Source organism: Dromiciops gliroides, chromosome 4 (assembly GCF_019393635.1).
Source record: "Dromiciops gliroides isolate mDroGli1 chromosome 4, mDroGli1.pri, whole genome shotgun sequence".
NCBI classification, from domain to species: domain Eukaryota; kingdom Metazoa; phylum Chordata; class Mammalia; order Microbiotheria; family Microbiotheriidae; genus Dromiciops; species Dromiciops gliroides.
Window position 1 is genome coordinate 255,970,539 of NC_057864.1, and position 14,080 is coordinate 255,984,618.

At 48.6% G+C, this 14,080-nt stretch overlaps 1 protein-coding gene across 2 annotated transcripts in view; it reads right to left on the reverse strand.

Annotated features, from left to right (window-relative positions):
• Positions 1–1,491: 1,491 nt before the first annotated feature.
• C4H6orf132 (chromosome 4 C6orf132 homolog) overlaps positions 1,492–14,080 on the reverse strand; it is a 51,326-nt gene continuing 38,737 nt past the window's right edge. For both annotated transcript variants that reach the window (XM_043999491.1, XM_043999492.1), the window contains 3 exons: positions 11,324–11,405; positions 6,400–9,322; positions 1,492–3,238 (listed from right to left, as the gene is read on the reverse strand). In XM_043999491.1, coding sequence (XP_043855426.1) covers positions 3,121–3,238; positions 6,400–9,322; positions 11,324–11,405 — 3,123 coding nt within the window. In that variant the 3' untranslated portion in view covers positions 1,492–3,120. The remainder of the gene's footprint in view (positions 3,239–6,399; positions 9,323–11,323; positions 11,406–14,080) is intronic.

The following is a 14,080-nucleotide window of genomic DNA, read 5'->3' on the forward strand; positions in this document are numbered from 1 at the left end:
GAAGCTCTCAAGGGAGACATGACTTCAAGCATAGGAGCAACCTTGCCCTCTGCTCCCTCCCCCCCCCCCCCCCGCCCCTGGACCGACCAGGACTAGTTTAGGGCTGGGTTATGAGCACCCCAGAAACTGGTGCAACCTGTCCCAGCTCAATGCATCTCTACATAACTAGGTGTGTGCTTCAGGGGTCTGGTGGAAAACTGCGGAGAGACTAGGCTAGGGAATGAATGAGGAAGCACCCAGCACAAGAGAAGCCAGGGGAGGCTGTTTAAGTTAGTGGAAATTTTTCACCTTCCTCCCTCTGAAGTCCAAGCAGGGCATCTTTCTAGTCTTCCCTACCCCCCACCATCAACCTTCGGGCAAAAAAGAGGAAATGTAAACATCTTCCCCCAACATAATGGCTTGGTCACACACTCAATGTGACTTAGCTTGAGGCTGTTTGGCACAATGAATAGAGTGTGGGATTTGGGGTCAGAAAGACCCAGTCTTCCCTCCTCTGACACCTACTGGTCCTGTGAAGGTGGGCAATTCATAGCCTCTCTGAGCTTCAGTTTCCCCACCTGCAAAATGGGAATGATACCAGTCATTTTTACCTCACCCAGTTGCTGCAGATATCAGAGATATGAAAGTCCTTGGCCACCTTAAGGTTCCCTATTATTCCTTTAAAGCACCAATTATTTTTTAGTCTTGGGAGGGGTCTTTAGAGCTCATGAGCATTTGGTCCAGCTTCTTTATTTTATTTTATTTTTTTTTGCGGGGCAACAGGGGTTAAGTGATTTGCCCAGGGTCACACAGCTAGTAAGTGTCAAGTGTCTGAGGCAGGATTTTGAACTCAGGTCCTCCTGAATCCAGAGCCGGTGCTTTATCCACTGTGCCACCTAGCTGCCTCCCAGCTTCTTTATTTGATGAAAAAGCTGAGGCCTAGGGAGGTCAGTTGACATGGCCAGCAAGTGGCTGGACATGGATTCAAACTTGGGTCTCCCCACTCCAGAATCCAATGCTCCTTTTCCTGGGCCACACTGCTTTAGTGTTTCCTTCCAATATTTCCCCAGCCCAGATCACCTCCCTGGGCCTCAGCTTTTTTTTCTATAAAACTGACTTTGCTAGGTTTTTAGAGTATGATGGGACTTTAGAATTTTACAGACAAGGAAACTAAGGCCCAGTGAGAAGTGACTTGTCCAAGGCCCTAATGACACCAACCTTTCTTTTTCAATCTTTCTTTTCTTTTTTTTTTTCATAGCTTTCTTAGGAGGTTTAAACACAAGGCATTTATCATAGTGACTGAGCCTCAAACCTGCTCTTCTCCACTCTCACCTGGGATAGAGAGGGGAAGGTAGTAAGGAGTAGAGAGAATTCAAAGCTTTGACCTACAGGAACAGAAATAAAAGCATACACCAAATTTTCCTCCCACCCTTCCTCCCCTCTCCTCCCTCCCCGCTCCATCATCATAACTCCAAATGCTCAGTGCACAGCTGGAGAGCCGGTCACAGTCAGTAATTTCAAACTAGGCCTGTTTATTTCCATAGCCAAGAAAAGCCCACTCTCTGCCCTCTCTAAATAACATACAGCAGTTAGCCCACACCGCACCCCTCCTGTGTGTGCCTTAATTCAGAATATAAGTTAATAGACTCTCACAAAAACAGAGTGCAGAGAAAATACACACAAATCTCATATACACAGAGCCAGGGCTGGGCTTGGAGGTAGGGTCAAGTACATTTCTTATAAGGAGATCGGCAGATGCCATCCCCTGGTCTCAGCAAGGGAAATGCAGGGATATGAAGTTTTCTAGCAGGTTTTACGCTCATTTCTCCACCCCACCCCCAACTGTGCCATTTCCTCAAAGCTTATTCTGTACACTTCCCACTGGGCATGACCAATTGTATCCACATATTGACATCATTCATAATCCTTGTCACTAAATAGAGCACTCTGACCCCCAGGGGACAGAGATGGGCAGCTCCCCTGGACCAGGTTCAGGAATGTCACTTACCTGAGCCTAAGGCCTAAGGAAGAACATTCAAGGGGACATTGCTTCCTAAGCAGATGTCCCTGCCTTGAGCCAGACAAGCTGGACCCGATCCTTCTCTTCCTCTCTCCCTCTTTCTCTTCTCACTTTTCAGTTAACCATTAAACTCGTCAGCTACAAATCATCCACTGACACTGCCTCTCCTTATTCTCCCTTCTTTAGCTACAGGTTTTAAAACCCCAGCGATGTTTGTGGTGAACGATTATTTTTGAGGGGGTGGGTCAGGGGAATAGGGTGAGATCTGTGAGGATTCCTCCTCCTAAGCCTGTTGGAAGGCCTGGCTAAGTTAATGACTCCCAAGTCAAGCCCCAGAACCCAAGTCTTCCGCTCCTTTGTGTTCTGATCCCAAAATCACGGCTAAGAAGATCTAGACTTGAATTGTAAAGCAAGTCCCATTCACCATCCCTCTCTACATACCAACTCATCTTCCCCTTGTCCTGGCTTAAGAAAATGGAAAAAAATAGCATTTCCCCCTCCCTTCCCCTACCCAAGGCAAACAGCAGTCCAAGGCACTTTGATCTTCTTGGGCCCCCACATCAGTAGTAGGCTCTGGGTGGGGGTGGGTCAGGGGGCCTTTCCATTTGGGGGAGCGAAAACTGTGGAAGTGGATGTATTCAAAGACCCCTAGCCCCCTTGAGACATAGCCAGGCCTTCCTCTCCCAGAAGTGGCAAGCACTTAGAGCAAGATCTGAGGGCCAGACAGATGTAAACTCCAATGGGGCCCCATTTGGACTTCTAACTCTTGGTAGACCTTGGGGTTGGGGACAGTATCCCTGCTACTGTAGTCTGCTCACAGGCTATTTATGGTTTGAACTGTTATAAACCTCAGAACTTTTTTTGCATTTGTTGGGGATGGGGGGCGGGGAGAGTAGGTTCTAACCTGCCAGAAACTTGGGCTTTGTCTGATCAGGGATCCTAGCCAAGGGTCTTTTCCTTTCCTCCCCTCCCCTCCAACATCTAAGTCAATGCAGGTGTTAATGACAGTGTTCTATAAAAAAAAACCTCAAACAGGAGCCATTCATTCTTTCCAGAAGACTGCTTCTCACTGTCCATCTGTCTCTCAGCTAAGTTCCAGCCCACTGAGGCAGACAAAGGACTCAGGATGTGGCTTTTCGATGTGCTCCAGAGTATACGTAGGAAATGGGTTGTCGGGTTCCAGGCCGCACTGTGAAGGTGTTGAGGGGACTGCTATATTTGGCATTGCTGGGGGAGGACCTAGGAGTGGGAAGAGAGGCAGTTCAGAACATTGAAGGCAGCTGGTCTGATGAGTCCTGACACAGACCCAGACTCAAACACACACACACACACACACACACACACACACCCCTAGTCTTATGCCCATGGTGCTACATTATTGCTAGGGAAAGCAAATTCCACAAGTACTTATGTATCTTCAGCCTAGTCCCAGGTTCCCATAGGGCTGGGGGTAGACAGGGATGGCCAGCTCTATGTTGATCAAATTGCCAGCCCCTGAAATTCTACGGTTCTACACCAAAAATTTAGTTTAAAGGCATGGGGAGGGAAGGGTGCAAATAGGAAGGTAGTGAGTGGAGAAGGAATCTAGGAAAAAAAGGTGAGAGGCAAGGAAGGAAGGGTAAAGGAACAATTCCAAACAAGAAGGAGCTGGCATTTATTAAAAACAAAAAACAAAAACTACTCTCCACAGCGTCTCTTCCAAACCTTTTTATCCCTCCCTCCTTAAAACCTTCTATGGCTCCCACTCCCCACCCCCAATCTTCTCATCTGAGAGCTTTGCTTCATATTTATATAATAATTTGAGGCTATTTGCCAGGAACTCTCTTTCCTCCCCTCTTTCTCCTCTCCTATCTTCTGACATTATCTCTTCATCCCTGTCTCTCATGGCCAGGTGGTCTTACTCCTTACCAAGGCTAACCCTGCTACCTGTTGTAGCAATCCCATTCCATCCCATCTCCCCCAACAGATTGCCCTCTCTGAAATCCCCACTTTGTCACTTATTTTCAGTCTCTTCCTGTCTACTGGTTCATTCCCTCTTGCCTACCAACATGCCTGACTCTCCCATCCTCAAAAAACCCTCACTCGATTTTTCCATCCTAGAAACGTGATAGAAATCACCTATATCTCTTCTGCTCTGTGTAGCTATATTCCCTGGGAAAAGCCATCTTCAATAAGGGCCTCCACTTTCTCTCCTTTCACCCTCTTCAACCCTTTACAATCCAGCTCTAAGATTATCATTCCTCAGATACTTGACACTTACTAGTTGTGTGACCCTGGGCAAGTCACTTAATCCTCATTGCCCCACCAAAAAAAAAAAAAAAAGGTTATCATTCCACCAAAACTGTTCTCTCTGAAGTTGTCAATATTAGTTACCAAATCCATTGGCCTTTTCTCAATCCTCATTCCCTTTGACCTCTCTGCAGCCTATGACACTATTGATCACTCTCTCCTCCATACTCTCTTCTCTCTAGGTTTTTGGAACTCTGCTCTCCTGGTTCTCCCCCTCCCTATCTGACCACTCCTTCTCTATCTCCTTTGCTGAATCCTTTTCCAAATCATTCCATCTAACCAAAGGTGTCCCATAGGGTTCTGTCCTAGGCCCTTTTCTTTTCTACCTCGATAAGACCACTTGGTGATCTCATCAGCTCCCATGGATTTAATTACCATCTCTATAATGACAATTCTCAAATCTACCTTTCCTGTCCCAGTCTCTCTGCTGACCTCCAATCTCACATCTCCAACTACCTTTCAGACATCTCCAAATGGATTTCCAGTAAACATCTTAAACTCAACATGTCCAAAACAGAACTCATTATCTTTCCTTCTAACCTCCCCCCCCCCAATCCCCCTGCCCAACTTTGGCTATTACTGTAGGGGGCAACAGCTCCTCAGGCTTACAACCTTGTAGTTATCTGAGGATAAACTCGTCACTCTCTCTCACCCCCATATCCAAAATGTTGCCAGGGATTGTTGATTTCACCTTTGTAACATTTCTTAAATATGCCTTCTTCTCTTTGCTAACACTGACATTACCCTGACACAGGCCCTCATCATCTCCTGCCTTGATTATTGCAACAGCCTACTAGTGAATTTGCCTGACTCAAGTTTCTCCCCCATAAAGTGATTTTCCTAAAGCACATATTTGATCATCACCTGCCCTCCCCCCACTCTAGTGGCTCCCTATTGCCTCTAGCAGAGTTGCTGAAGCAGTGGCCCCTGTGTGTCATAGAGAAAAGAACACTGAGGGCAGCTAGGTGGTGCAGTGGATAAAGCGCCAGCTAGATGGCGCAGTGGAAGGAGCACCAGCCCTGGATTCAGGAGGACCTGAGTTCAAATCTGACCTCAGACACTTGACACTTACTAGCTGTGTGACAAGTCACTTAACCTTCACTGCCCAGCAAAAAAAAAGTAAATAAATAAAAATGTCAAGAATTAATCAGGGAAAGCTTCCTGGAGAAAAGAACACTGATTTATAACCAGAGGTCCTGGATATGCACCCTTATTCTACCACTTAATATGCTGTGTGAGTTTAGGCTTGCTATTTTTCTGGATTGTAGTTTCCTCATCTATAAAATGGGAATAATACTTGAACTATTTATCACACAAGTGTGTGATTGCTTCTGTCTTGTAGGAGACAAAGTCTGGTGGAAGTATGAGAAGTTATCTCACTTCCTTAATGATATCAAGAAACAGGCCTTTAGAAGAAGCAGGTGTCGAACACAACCATCATTTGACACATGAAGTAACGTGCTACATAGTAATGATTAAAGCTAGGACAAAATAGAAGAAGCAGGTGTCAAGTCTAGTGCTGGCGGAGTTGGGGCTTAGGGGACAGGGAGAGGAAGGCTATCCAAGATCTCCAGAGATCTAGCAAGGGAAGGGACAAATGGCAGACGGTGTTGCTACCCCAGTAGTTCTTCCTTGTAATTTGTATTTGAAAGCAGATAAAGAAACCCTCAAGGAAGGCCACAGCTGGGGTCTGGTGGCAAATGTTGGTCTTTTTCTTTACAAGGAGGAAGGAAAAAAGGAGAGGGATGGTGGAAGAAAAAGACAAGAGGGGAGAAGATTTCTAGCACATCTGAACACCATTATTGAGTGTGAAAGGGGAAAACCCAAAGGGTGCCTAGCAAGTTACCTTTGTTTGTGGTTTTTTGTGTGTTTTTTTTTCAGGGCAATGAGGGTTAAGTGACTTGCCCAGGGTCACACAGCTAGTAAGTGTTAAGTGTCTGAAGCTGGATTTGAACTCAGGTCCTCCTGAATCCAGGGCTGGTGTTCTATCCACTGTGCCACCTAGCTGCCCAGCAAGTTATCTTTGATGCTGTAAGTAGCTCATCTCAGTTTGGCCAGGCTTGTCTGCCTTTCCCTTCCCAACCTCTTCACGTGTTTACCCCAGGACTCACCTGCTGGTTGCTGGGGCAAAGCCGTAGTCCGTATTAGATACTTTGTATATATTCTCCCCAGGTCCACCAGTGCCAACTCCCCCTCCTGAATATGGTCCATTCCTTCCAGTCCCTTCTAGGGATAGCCTTCGGGTGTGCAGGCCCCCTGGTGCTCGGCCTGAAGAATTAACTCGCCTCATTTCTGCTCCTCCATGCCCAGACCCATAGGTTCCAACAGGCTGGGACCCAAAGGCATTTGGGGTACTCAGACTTCGGGCAGGTCCACCTCCTGGGCCACAGCGTGGGGGTCCAGGGCTCCTCCGTGGCTCATTGAGGTATAGGCGTTTCTTAATGAGGGAGCGGCCCCCACCAGAGAAGCGGTCCAAGCCCCCGCCCCCACTGTAGTGGACACCAGGGTAGTAGCGGGAGTAGCTATTTCCTGGGGATCCTGAGGGTGATGGCCTCTCATAGCCTGGAAGGCCCAGGTCTAGGCCATGGCCATAGTCAGAGAAGCTGTTTCGGAGAGGAGAACCCCTGTGGCCCAGGTAGGCTGGGGTCGGGACTGGAGCTGGAGCCAGGGCAGGAGGTGGGTTAGAAAGATCAGCATCATTGCTGAACTCAGGGGGTGGTGGGATGACCTCAAAGTTAAATTCTTCTTCATCTTCCTCACCTGACTTGTATGAAGGGGAGGATGGTGAAGAGAAGGACTTGGGCAGCAGGTGTCTTTGGGGGCTGTAGGCAGAGGCTGATCTCTCCTGCACCAGGGAGGCCTGAGGCTCTTCCTTTGACCATCTCTGCCTGGGCTGGGACTCTGAAGTCACTGGACCTCTTGGGGATGGGAAGCCCCACTTGCTGGGTCTATCATGCTGAGTTGGTGGGGACCTCTGAGGAGCCTGTTCTACTTCTCTCATGGACTTGGGCACGACGGTGAAGGAGTTGGGCCTGACCTCACTGTAGATGATGCTTTCAGAGGAGACAGACTCAGATTGATTTCTGTTGCCACGGAGACTCCCTGGCAGAGAGGACCGGCCCAGGGCACTGGGCCTAGCCCGCCCCTTCTGGGCCCTCTGTTTGGCAGCAAGGAGTAAGGCCATTGGAGATCCCCTTTCCACCACCTCCCCTGTCACTGGGTGTCTGAGGACCTCCCTGTCTGACGGATCTTTTCCAGGGGTCTTGACTGATGGGCTTTCCTTTTCCTGTGTTCCTTCAGGCTCCCTCTTGGCAGGGCTGGGCGTTACTACGGCAACCTCCAGGCCAGAGTGTGCCTGGTCTTGGCCCTGGTGGGATTTGTAGAGAACTGGCACCTCCTCTTGGGCTAGGGGAGTCTTTGGTGCAGGGGCTGGAGAAGAAGGTGTCCCCATCCTATCAGGTTTTGGAGGCACCAAAGGGGAACCCTTATCCTGAAGGGGAGATGACTTTGCTGATGGTTGAGGCTCTGTGGCTTTCTCCCCTGCTCCAACAGTCCTGTCTGTGGGGATGCCTGTGCCCTTTTCTGCTTCAGGTTTGGGTGGGGTGGGTGGAAGTGGGAGCTTCTTGGCCACTGGTTTAGGAAGTCTGGCATCCCCACTCCCATTCTCAACAATCCTTCTGGCTTCTGGTGGGGGCTTAGGAGCTAGAAGGCCTGTAGCTGGCTTAGCTTCCTTAGCTGGTGAGGGGGACATCAGGGCTTCCAGCTCATTCTTGATGCGCTGGACACTTGGAGTTGGGGAGTCTGGTGGGGCATAGTCCACAGGTGGGAGTGTCAGGCTTGGGGGAGGCTCTTTCTTGGGTAAAATGGGGCTCTTGTCTCTGTTCTCTCCCACTTTGGAAGGAGGTGTGGGACCAGTCCCATTGCAAGGGGACCGTTCCTCTCTCCTTGAGCCACAGAGGTAGGCAGCTAGCTCGCTTCTCAGTTTGTCCATTTGTTTGGGATCCCGCCAATCCACGGGATCTGGGGAGACCTCAGCCACTGAGGTGGGAGTTTTGGGTTTGGGGATGGGAGAACTTGGTTTGGGGCCTTTCCCAAGTCCTGCCAGTGGTACTGGGACCTTTTCAATCACTGGCAGAGGGGGAGCCTCTGGAGGGAGAGGGGGTGCTGGGGGTGGCAGTGGAGAGGCTGGGGGTGGTGTTGCTGTTCTGCTGTTTATTCTGGGGCTGGTTTGGCTAGGTTGAGGACTGGCTGGCACAGTGTCTTGAGGCTTCCTGGGGCCATCTGGCTCCTGAGTCCCATCAGGGTATGCCTGGGATGCAGGGCGGATATGGAAACTGGGTGGTAAGGGAAGCCGGTTTGAGATCTTCTTAGGGGTCCCTTTCTCCTCTTGGGGATCCCTGGGAGACTCTTGAACTGGGATGGATGAGGTCCTGACAGGTGCTGGGGGGGGCACCTTGAAGGAACGGGGGAAGGTAAGATGGGGATCAGGCTTGGACTCAGTAGGAGGGGCAGCGGGGCTTCTGGGAGGGCTGTTCTTGTAGGCCTCAGACTGGCCCCCATTTAGCACAGTCTCTGATTTCCATTTGGATACCCCACCAGAAGGGAAGACCCGAGGCCCTGTTGGGGTATGAGGAGACTCTGGGACTGGGGGTCCCGGTGCTGGCATAGGAGGGGGTGGGGGTGCCAAGAAGGCTAGGGGTGGGGCTGGAGGGATGAAGTCCGGAGGGGTGGGGGTCGGTGGGGAGGAGAGTGTAGATGGGGGAGACAGAGCCCCAAGCACAGGTGGTGGAGGTGGGGCCATGCTGGGTGGGGGTGGGGGTTGAGGTTCTTGCAGTAGGGGAGGAGGAGGTGGTGGCATGGAAGGTGGGGGAGGGGGTGGAGACTCGCCCTTGAAAATCGAGACATCAGGGGGTGGCCCTGGAGCTGGGCCCACAGGGGGTGGAGGGATGATGGGCTCTTCACCATAGTGCCCAGGCCTCAGGTCCCCCACGGAGCTGTAGAGTCGGAGGTTGCCATTAACTTGTAGGCTGCTGCCTATAAAAAAAAGCAGAGGAGAATGAGAGAGGTCCAGAACTTGCAGGGTCCCCATCTCATTATTCCCCACTCCTGGGGAAGGACACCCCCAAGGTAAATAAATGATCAGTATTTGTTTCTTAGGTAGGAAGGTCAGGGGAGCCATGGCCTGAGTCCTGCATACTTGGCAACGTGGCCCTCCTTGCAACAGCAAGGTAGAAGGACAATGGGGGAGGGGTGGCCAGCACAGGCCCATTCTTGGTCCACCTGACCAAGCTCTTCTATCACAGGCAGGGGAGAGACAGTAAAGGAGTTGGAGGTGGGGGCAGCGAGGAGGGAAAAAACTGCTACTGATTACAGCTAGGAGGCCTGGGCGGGGGTAGGCCTAGCTTTTCCTATCATCTCCTCCCGGCCATGTTTTCTCCCCCAAACCCCTGCAAGTCAGTTTTGCTACATCAGCAGGCAAAGGATAGCAGAGTGTATGTAGCTGAGCTCTCACAGTTTGTCTTGAACTAAGCTTGAGTTTTTATTATTATTTTTTGGGGGGGGGGCAGGACAATGAGGGTTAAATGACTTGCCCAGGGGGTCACACAGCTAGTAAGTGTCAAGTGTCTGAGGCTGGATTTGAACTCAGGTCCTCCTGAATCCAGGGCCACTGCTCTATCCACTGCACCACCTAGCTGCTCCTCAGCTTGAGTTTTGAAGAACACTTAAGAGGCAAACATTTTCTCTCTCATCCTACTTTTCCCCAGTAGAGATTATTTAACAGATATGGATTTGCCAGGTTCCTTTGTTTCTTTGCTAGGTTCCTGCTTTCTAAAAACCCCTAGGCCTAGTTTCTCCCCTTTCCCACCCTTCCTGAGGTATCCTGGTTCCCCATCAAGAATAAGTTTGAATTTCTAAGCTTTTTATAGTTGCCATGCTACTTTAGGAACAGGAGGATCCCTACCCCCTCATGACATTTTTTCCCCAGTATTCATTTTATCCTGAGATATGTTAACAGACAGAGTTCTCTTACCCCATTCCACCTACAGCCCTGAAGGAAGCTATATGGAAGATTTTGTTGTGTTGTTTTTCAGTCATGTCTGATTTTTTTGTGACTCCATTTGGGGTTTTCTTAGCAGAGATACTGGAGTGCTTTGCTGTTTCCTTCTCTAGTTCATTTGACAGATGAGGAAACTAAGGCAAACAGCGTTAAGTGACTTGCCCAGGGTCACACAGCTAGTAAGTGTCTGAGACCAGATTTGAACTCAGGAAGATGAGTCTTCCTGATTCCAAGCTTTGACACCCAGCTGCCCATAGAGAGGACTAGCTTGTCATTAGGTAGCAGCCTTCACCCATTCCTGGGTTAATAACATCCTTCCTGTCCTTGGTGTCTGGCCTCTGTCTCCAGAGGACCCTTAACCCTTATTGACTGGACTACTCACTAGGCACTACTTGCCTTATAAGGATAGGTATCTTTTCTTTTTTTTGCGGGGGGGGGGGGGGGCAATGGGGTTAAGTGACTTGCCCAGGGTCACATAGCTAGAAAGTGTCATGTCTTAGACCAGATTTGAACTCAGGTTCTCCTGAATCCAGGGCCATTGCTTTATCCACTGTGCCAACCAGGATAGGTATCTTTTCACTGGTTTATACTTTGTTTTCCCAACCAAACTGTAAGTGCTTTGAGGGCAGGGACCATGTTATACTTCTTCAAATTTGTTGGATTCACACCAAGAAAAAGAGAGAGATTCTGGGATGGGAGGAACAGGGTAGTTTTTTTTTCCCCAAGGCCCTCCAGATCCATCCCTGCCTCCCCCCAAATGAAAGAGTTCTTGTCCATTCCTTTATTCTCCCCCACTCCCTTGCCATAACCCCCTTTCCAGCCCACATCCTGTTATATCAATGGGCGAGGAAGGTAAGATGAGGCTGGGATCTCAGGGAACAATTTGTTTTGTGACTCAGCCAGCCTGAGCTGCTGTTTGGAGGCGATAACTAGTGTCTGAGAGCCCTACATCCCAAAGACAAGGGGACCCCAGATACCTGTATTAGTCACTTCTTTGTCCGCAAAATCCTCTGGGACAGATGGGGTTGGCACGGCCAGTCCATGGTTTTCCTGTGGATTCTGGAAGAAACCCAAGAATGGTGGGTAGGGAAAGATATAGATTCGTATCTTTTTAAATGACTTTCATAAGGTCACTCTTTTGGCTTAAGAAGCTTAAAGTGGTTCCCCATTGCTTTTTTTTTTTTAAAGGCATTTGGAGTTAAGTGACTTGCCCAGGGTCACACAGCTAGTAAGTATCTGGCCAGATTTGAATTTAGATCCTCCTGACTTCAGGGCCAGTGTTCTATCCACTGTGCCACTTAGCTGCCCCTCCCCATTGCTTATTAGACAAAATTTACACCATGGAGCCCAGCATTTACGGCCCTCCATAGCTGATTCTGACCTAACCTTATACACCAACTGCTATACTCAGACCAACTTCCTCACTCCCTTCCATGTTTGCCATACCATTTGACTCCCTGGATTTGCCCCTTACTTGGGATAACTATCATTCTCCTCTAGCTGTGCAAATCCTATCCTTCCTTCATAGCTCAATTCAATTCTCATATATTCTGAAAAGTCTTCCTCTCTTGGACACAGTGATTTGTCCATTCTCTGACCCCTCCCCACAACACTTCTAGTCTAGCCACATTTAATTATTTTCAGTTTCTTTCTTTCTTTTTTCTTTTTTTTTTTTGGTGAGGCAATTGGGGTTAAGTGACTTGCCCAGGGTCACACAGCTAGTAAGTGTTAGGTGTCTGAGGCTGGATCAGAACCCAGGTACTCCTGACTCCAGGGCCGGTGCTCTATCCACTGCGCCACCTAGCTGCCCCAATTATTTTCAGTTTCACCTGTCCAGCTTTGTCTCTTGGACAATAAACTCCTTGGGGGCAAGGATAACATCTCCTAGAATGCATAACCCTCATGGTGCCTAGCATGATGCCACATATGTGCCAAGTTAATTCTTGTTAATGGACACAGCCAGGCCCCTGGAAGGATGGTACAAGGGTTCCTAATACAACATGAAAAATTCACATTCTAAAGAAATGGCCTAATTGCTATTTCCTGTCCATGACATTTCATTTCTTCCCCCTGCCTTTTTCCAGGCTGCATCTCCTGCCTGGAATGCCCTTCCTCTTCACTTCTACCTTTTGAAACTCTTACCTACTTTCAAGGATCTGCTCAAGTGCCATTCCCTATCAGAGGCCTTTCCCAATTCTCCCAGTTGTTAGTACCACTTTCCCAAATTACTTTTTTTTTGTTTTTTTTTTTTGGTGAGGCAATGAGGGTTAAGTGATTTTCCCAGGGTCACACAGCTAGTAAGTGTTAAGTGTCTGAGGCTGGATTTGAACTCAGGTACTCCTGAATTCAGGGCCGGTGCTTTATCCATTGCACCACCTAGCCGCCCCCCCCCCAATTACTTTTAATTTTCACCTTAGATTGTGAGCTCCTTGAGGGCAGGGGTTGTCTTTTGTTCTTTTTTGTATTCTCAGTGCTTGGCACAGTGTCTAGCACATAGTAGGTGCTTAATAAATGTTTGACAGAATTTATATTTGTTTATACTTTGCATCTACTGGGGTTTCCCCCGTTCCACCCTGAATGTAAGCAGTTTGAGGTTAGAGGCCATTTTATTTTTGTCTCTGACACACAGTAGGTAGTTCATAAATGCTTGTTATGCTGAGTTGAAGTTAGACGTGAAGGAGAAAATAACTTAGAAAATGTTGAGAGTCAGAATTGGAAAGAACCTTAGAGCTGATTGAATCTAAGTTTTCCATTGGATCCATGAGCAAACTGAGACTTTGAGGGTTAATCAGGGTCTAGGAATTCCCAGTTAGGGGCAGCTAGGTGGCACAGTAGATAGAGCACCAGCCCTGGAGTCGGGAGTACCTGAGTTCAAATCCAGCCTCAGACAATTGACACTTACTAGCTGTGTGACCCTGGGCAAGTCACTTAACCCCAATTGCCTCATAAAAAAAAAAAGAAAAAGAAAAAGAAAAAAGAAAGAAAAGAAAGAAAAGAAAGAAATTCCCAGTTAAAGAAATCTTCTTGCGTCTGGCCTGAATTGACTCCCTCATCCTCCCCTAACCCCAGCCACTCACGCGCCATTCTCTCAGCAACCTTACAGTTGGCTCTAACCTCTGTACCACAAGCTGCTTCAATTTCTCTTTTATGGGACAAAAGCTGACATCAGTTGGAGAGCCAGGAGGAGGCCAACTTTTACGGAAATGAGATGTAGTCCTTGGCAAGTTGCCTGGACAAATCTGGCTACAGGGTTTCCCTTTGGGCTGGAGGACTGGGGGGAAGGTTTGCAGCTGTTTCTGCAGACAGACAAGCAAGTAGTCCTCCAGTCTGGAGGCTTCTGAAGGTTAACATCTTTATGGGAGCAGCTGTTGTCATCTTCCTCTGCCAGTGCTACCCTACACCAAACCTCTGGGGGGAAAAGTTGGCTTCAAACTTGGGTCACAGAATCAGAGAGCTTGGCACAGAACCAAACACATAATAGGCATTCAATAAGCCATTTGTTGAACGAATGAATAAACAAATTAATGGAATTTTTGAACTTTAGAGTGGTCAGAGGAGGCAGCTAGATGGTGCAGTGGATAAAACACCAGCTCTGGATTCAGGAGGACCTGAGTTCAAATCTACCTCCAGACACTTGACATTTACTAGCTGTGTGACCCTGGGCAAGTCACTTAACCCTCATTGCCCTGCAAAAACAAAAACAAACCCCAAAACCAAAAAAACTAAACTAAAAG